This window comes from Mustela lutreola, chromosome 9 (genome assembly GCF_030435805.1).
Source record: "Mustela lutreola isolate mMusLut2 chromosome 9, mMusLut2.pri, whole genome shotgun sequence".
In the NCBI taxonomy this organism is placed as follows: Eukaryota; Metazoa; Chordata; class Mammalia; order Carnivora; family Mustelidae; genus Mustela; species Mustela lutreola.
This window is the reverse complement of record NC_081298.1, coordinates 109,672,158-109,677,658: the sequence shown is the minus strand read 5'-3', so window position 1 is coordinate 109,677,658 and position 5,501 is coordinate 109,672,158. Positions and strand designations below refer to the sequence as shown.

The 5,501-nt window shown below is 52.7% G+C and overlaps 1 protein-coding gene across 1 annotated transcript; it reads right to left on the bottom strand.

Moving 5' to 3' along the window:
* Positions 1-4,878: 4,878 nt before the first annotated feature.
* Positions 4,879-5,121, bottom strand: LOC131808426 (NADH dehydrogenase [ubiquinone] 1 alpha subcomplex subunit 1-like). The gene has a single exon (XM_059134365.1). The coding sequence runs from the start codon at positions 5,119-5,121 to the stop codon at positions 4,879-4,881; it is 243 nt and encodes an 80-aa protein (XP_058990348.1).
* Between the last annotated feature and the right edge of the window lie 380 nt (positions 5,122-5,501).

Here is a 5,501-nt window from a genome sequence, read left to right as displayed (position 1 = left end):
GAGCCTTCCTTGTAAGGTTGTGATGAGACTCCTAGAACAGTCCTGAGAAGAGTTCAGCCTGGTTCCCAGGATAGGCTACGTGCATTTATTTATTTATTTATTTATTTATTTATTTATTTGGTGAGCTCTAGGCCCAACGGGGGGCTCAAAACTCATGACCTCAAGATTGAGAGTTGTATGCTCCACTGACTGAGCCAGCCATGTGCCCCAACATAACTCTTACTAGTAGCTACGTGTATCAGCTAATTTTGTTCTAATTCAGTTCTTGTTTCAGACACCAGGTTGAGAAGGCGAGAGGTAGTTCGGACTGAACTTGAACAGATGTTGGTCTACGCCAATCTGGCCTGAGATCCTGTAGAACATCACTCAGAATTACCCTCATCTTTGCATGACTTCAGTGATCAGGGGAAAGGGCCACATCTGTGCAGGAGAGAAAACATGAATCCGGGACAGGCTGCAGAGCACAGAGAGATGTTCTCTGCCAGTTGCCCAGAGCGCCTCTGCAGAGGACAAGCTCAGAGGGTCGCACTCCCGACTCAGGGGCCGGAGAGGGGCAGCGTCACAGGCCTTCAGCCCAGGGTTCCCTGCCTGTCTACACCCAAGGGGCGGGCAGCACCCTTCCCTGGAGGACAGCTACGCACTTTCCCCGTGTTCGAACGGATGACGCTCCATTCGTAACATCAACCAGTATCAGAAGTGATTTCCCCGCACAGCGAGGAGGGCAGGGGACGATGCGGGGTGGGGGGGTGCTGTTGTGATTTGTAATAAATCTATTTTCCTCCCTCACCCTATTCCTGGCACAGAGCTCCTTCACCCTTGGAATTTCCCCTGATAAGAGTGATAAAGGTGTCTTTGTTATGTTAATGAGTCGACTGCTGGAAAGCTTTTAGGTAACCTAAGTGAGGGGGCTGGTTGCCAGGAGAACCAACCAGGTGATTAGAGAGTCGTACTCTGCCTCTCCAGGGAGGAGAGGGAGGCTGGAGTTTGAATCAATTGCCAATGGCCAACGATTTAATCAATCATGCCTGTGTAATAAAACCTTCATAAAATCCCAAGAGGACTGGGATCAGAGAGATTCCCAGGTGCTGGAAAGGGGCTGGTTGGTGCCCCTGGAGACAGAAGGGACGCTCCCAGCTCTGTCACCAAACCAGCCCCTAAGCATCTCTTCCACCTGGCTGTTCCTGAGTTTTATTCTTTTATAATAAGCCGGTCACCTAGTAGGTAAAATGCTTCTCTGAGTTCGGGGAACCACTCTAGCAAATGAATCAAGCCCAAGGAGGGGTCCTAGGAACCTCTGAATTACAGCGAGCTGGAAGAACAGGGAACAACCTGGCCTTTGGATTGGTGTCTGAAGCGTGTGTGTGTGTGTGTGTGTGTGTGTGTGTGTGTGTGTAAGGGAGACTTTTGTGGGACACCCTGATGTGGCCTGAGAAATGCTTGATGTTGAGGAGGAAACCACTCCCCAGTACACTAGAGCTGGATCCAGGAACCTAAAAAAGCAGGTCTGCAGTGGGAGGGCTGGCATCCAGCGAGGGGTACCCTGGCCTGTGAGAAACTCTCTCCTGGAGTGCTTGGGTGGCTCAGTGGGTTAAAGTCTCTGCCTTCAGCTCAGGTCATGATCCCAGGGTCCTGGGATCGAGCCCCACATCGGGCTCTCTGCTCCACATGGAGCCTGCTTCCTCCTCTCTGCTTACTTGTGATCTCTGTCTGTCAAATAAATAAAATCTTTAAGAAGAAAAAGAAAAAGAAACTCTCTCCTGACCTCTAGTCCACGGGCACCAACTTTTTTGCTCGTGTGAAAGCCCTAGGAGAGCCACCTCCTCCCCAAGGAAATGTGTCAAGGTGCGAACTAACCTTCAACTCTAGTTACCTCTGCCAAGTTCACAGGGGTGACCCCTGCTGTCCCGCAGTCAAAGTTCAAGTGTCACTTTGAAGTGGTTGTCAGTCATTACAGAAGCAGATAGGAAAAGGCAGAGATGAGTGCTCAGGCCCCTGCCCGGCGCCCCTGCCCTGCCCTGGGATGTCAATACCCAGCTTCAATTCCAAATGCCCAGGAAGGTCTCTCTCCACGGTAAGCTCATCGCCCTTCCACCCTCACCCGGCCCCATTCGTCTCCTCCTTGCTGGTTCCATCTGACCCGGAGCAGCTGGGGCTCAGCCCCTGACTCGTGGGGCTCACTGGCTTCAGGCCCCACCTTGGGGAAGATGAGTGCTCTCAGCCACTTTCTCATCTGCTAAATGGAACATGTCTCCGGGTTGGCATGTTTCTGCTGGTGACAGGCCCGGCACGGAGTCAGCGGGTTTCTTTTCCCTCTCCAGATTGCCAGCCTGGCCCCACCCCTCCTCTAGAACTCTTCCCTGTGTGACTGACCTCAGCCGCTGCTGCTGAGGCCTGACCCTGGCCTGCTTCCCGCACCCCACCCGCCCCGGCTCTCCTGTGTCCCTCTTTGCCAGCTGGGCCCTGACCGCCCCCCTCCACACCTCTTAGCCTCCTGCCCTGCCTTTGACCTGGGACCAGTGCAAATGCTGCAGATTGCTGAGATCAGGAACATGTAGTCTTTGTCCCACATCCCAGGAGGGTCTTTTCTATGACCCCCAACTGCAGGGGGACAGGGGATGACCTCACCGGACTTCATAGTCTCCTCCAAAGGAGTCCTTTTGTGCATTTGCCCTGGGGGCACATCTCCCAATACTCCTCCTGATGGCCCAGAGCTGCTTTCTGTTGGAGGGTCTGCGGCAGCAGCCCGAAGCCCATGGCAGCCAAGAGCTTGAGCGTAAGGCAGCGGGGTTGTCTCTGTGTGTGGGGGGGGTGGGGTTGGGGGGATGGGGGGTGGAAAGCAGAGGGAGCTTGGGCTCTGTGGCCAAAGTTAAAAGTCCACTAATTTTCTGTCAGGCACTAGTCACTCCAGATGCACAAACACACCCCTATGGTTCCTGGAGGAACTGTTTACAAAGCCTCATGTGGGTCCTGACCCTTGAGTCTCAGTGCGGTGGGGTCTGGATGTTCGTTCAGGAGGGGCAAGCATTCCGTCGCTGTGTTGGGCTTTAGGCTGGGCCTCCTCTGTCCCTGCACCTGTTGGTTCCCAGTGCCCTTCCGGGGATGGCTTCTCCCCAGGCATCTGGTATGGGTGACAGAATGAGCTTATAGTCCACCCTCCACCAGGGAAGTCTGGGAGGCAAAGCCTTTCTCTCCTTGCCCTGGGCCATTCATGGAAAGGTCTGTGACCTAACCCTGGCTGGAAGGCCCTCCCTCCCCAGGGGTGGCACCTGCAGCAAGTAAAGCAGGAACGGGGGTTTGTGGGACAGATGGCCTAGTCTGCGTAGCCAGGTTTGTACTTTCTGCTTCCTCAGGCCCCCGGAGCGGTCCTGACCCCCCGCATCCCCCAATTCCCGGAGCCCCTCATCGCCACGCACTGCATTCTTTCATTAGAGCTAGCTGGAGTGTCTCGCCATGAAGAAGTCCCGTCACCGCCTAGCTTGCAAGGAGCTACCCGAAAACTCCATGGGGTCCCTGACAACGGCCTGGGTGTTCACGCCCATGGAAAGAGAAATGAGGAGGTCCGGCCTGCAAGTGGGCCAAACGGTGCACTCCTTCTGGAGCGAGAAGGCATTGCTAGCATCTGTGACTGAGGTCTCTTTGGGAGAGCCTGTGTGTGTGTGAGTGTGTGTGTGTAAAGAGAGAGTTTCTTACTAGTCAATTAATGGAATATGGTTTCTTTCGTTATTGTTACTCCCCTAAAAGGGTGAACATTTTGTGCCTGAGAGACATCAGATGCTCGGAAGCCCACCGGTGGTCAGCAGCTCTGGGTTGGCCAGAAGGCTGCATGGCCGTTCCAGTTTGCCTCAGGAACATCTCCAGCAGCCACACTGTTGTGACCCCAGGACGGGTCCCCGTGGAGCCCAAGGCCCACCCTCGGTCTCGTCATGGGGATCGCATGGGCACCTCTGTGGCCCAGGCGAGGGCCCTCCACTCTGGAATACTGTCCCCCACGCTGGGGAGGAATGTGGCTGGGGGACCATCGATGGCCTGCAGGGGCCAGTGGCTCATCCCACCATGTTCCTGAACCTGTGGTGAGACTGTCACCCACACATTTCTCCCCATCGTCATTTTTTAAAAAAGTGTGCAGCTCGGTGGCTTTTCGCACCTTCACGACATGGCGCAACCATCGCCCTATCTATTTCCAAAGCTGCTTTGTCACCTCAAACGGAAACTCTGTGCCCTTTAAGCTTAGCTCCCTGTTCCTCCCCTGCCCCATCCCCGGTGACCACCATTCTGCTTTCTGTCTGCTTTCTGAACGTGCCTAAGCCAGGCACCTCAGCTGAGTGGAAGCTACCATATCTGTCCTCTTGTGTTTGCTTCAGTCAGCAAAGCGCTCTCGAGGTCCCTTCATGTTGTAGCGTGTGTCAGCACGTCAGACCCCTTGTAAGACTCAATAATCCTCCAGCGGGTGTAGACGCCATACTTTGCGTCTCCAGACATCTGTTGATGGACATCTTGGTTGCACCCACCTTTCAGCTATGATTAAGAATGCTGCGATGAACATTAGTGTGCAAGTATCTGTTTGAGCCTCTGTTTTCAATTCTTTTGGATTTATACCTAGGACTGGAATTTGCTGAGTCATACGGTAACTGGATGCTTAGCGTTTTGACAGATCACCGACCGAACTGTTTTCCACAGCGGCTGCCCCACTCGGCCTTCCAATCGGCGGCCCTCAGGTTCGAATGTCCCTGCCTCCTCTCCAACACTTGGGGATGAAGTAGTATGTCGCTGTGGTTCTTATTTGGTTTGGTTTGGATTTTACTTTCTTCTTTGGTTTTACCATGCGGTACATGAATACAGTACGTACCCTTCTAGAGGGGGTAGATGAGCATAACCGAATTATTTTTCATCAAGCGGGAAAATGCTTCCTTGATCGATGTTCTCCAAACCCCTTGACACATGGTAACGATTAACTCCAGAGACCCGCCTATCTCTTTCCATCAAGCTCCACTGACATGAATAATGGGCCAACCTTTTTTCCTTGCCCCCATTAGTGAACCTGTGAATGTGTTCAGAGGCTTTACTGGGGATGAATAAGCACAGGGCCATGACGTTGATCCCGGGCAGAATCTGGAACCACATTGGGCCAGGCTGTGGTTGCCAAGGCCAAACCCGACATCACTGAGGTTTTGATTTGCATTTCCCTAACCAATGATGGTGAACATCTTTTCGTGGGCTTATTGGCTCTTTGTGTATCTTCTTTGGAGAAAGGTCTATTTGGACCCTTTGTACATTTTTAAACTGAGTTTTGTTTTTCTGTTGTTGATTTGTAGGAGTAGTTTACATATTCTGGCTACTAAACCTTTATCACATGTAAGATTTATAAATGTTTTCTCCTATTCTATTGGTTGTCTTTTTATGTTCTCAATAATGTCCTTTGGGGCACCTGGCTGGCTCAGTCGGTGGAGCGTGTGGCTCTTAATATGGGTTGAGTTTGAGCCCCACATTGGGTGTAGAGACCA

Bases quoted from the DNA above. Each gene is read 5' to 3' on its own strand.
- LOC131808426 (XM_059134365.1), bottom strand. From the start codon at position 5,121: ATGTGGTTCCAGATTCTGCCCGGGATCAACGTCATGGCCCTGTGCTTA.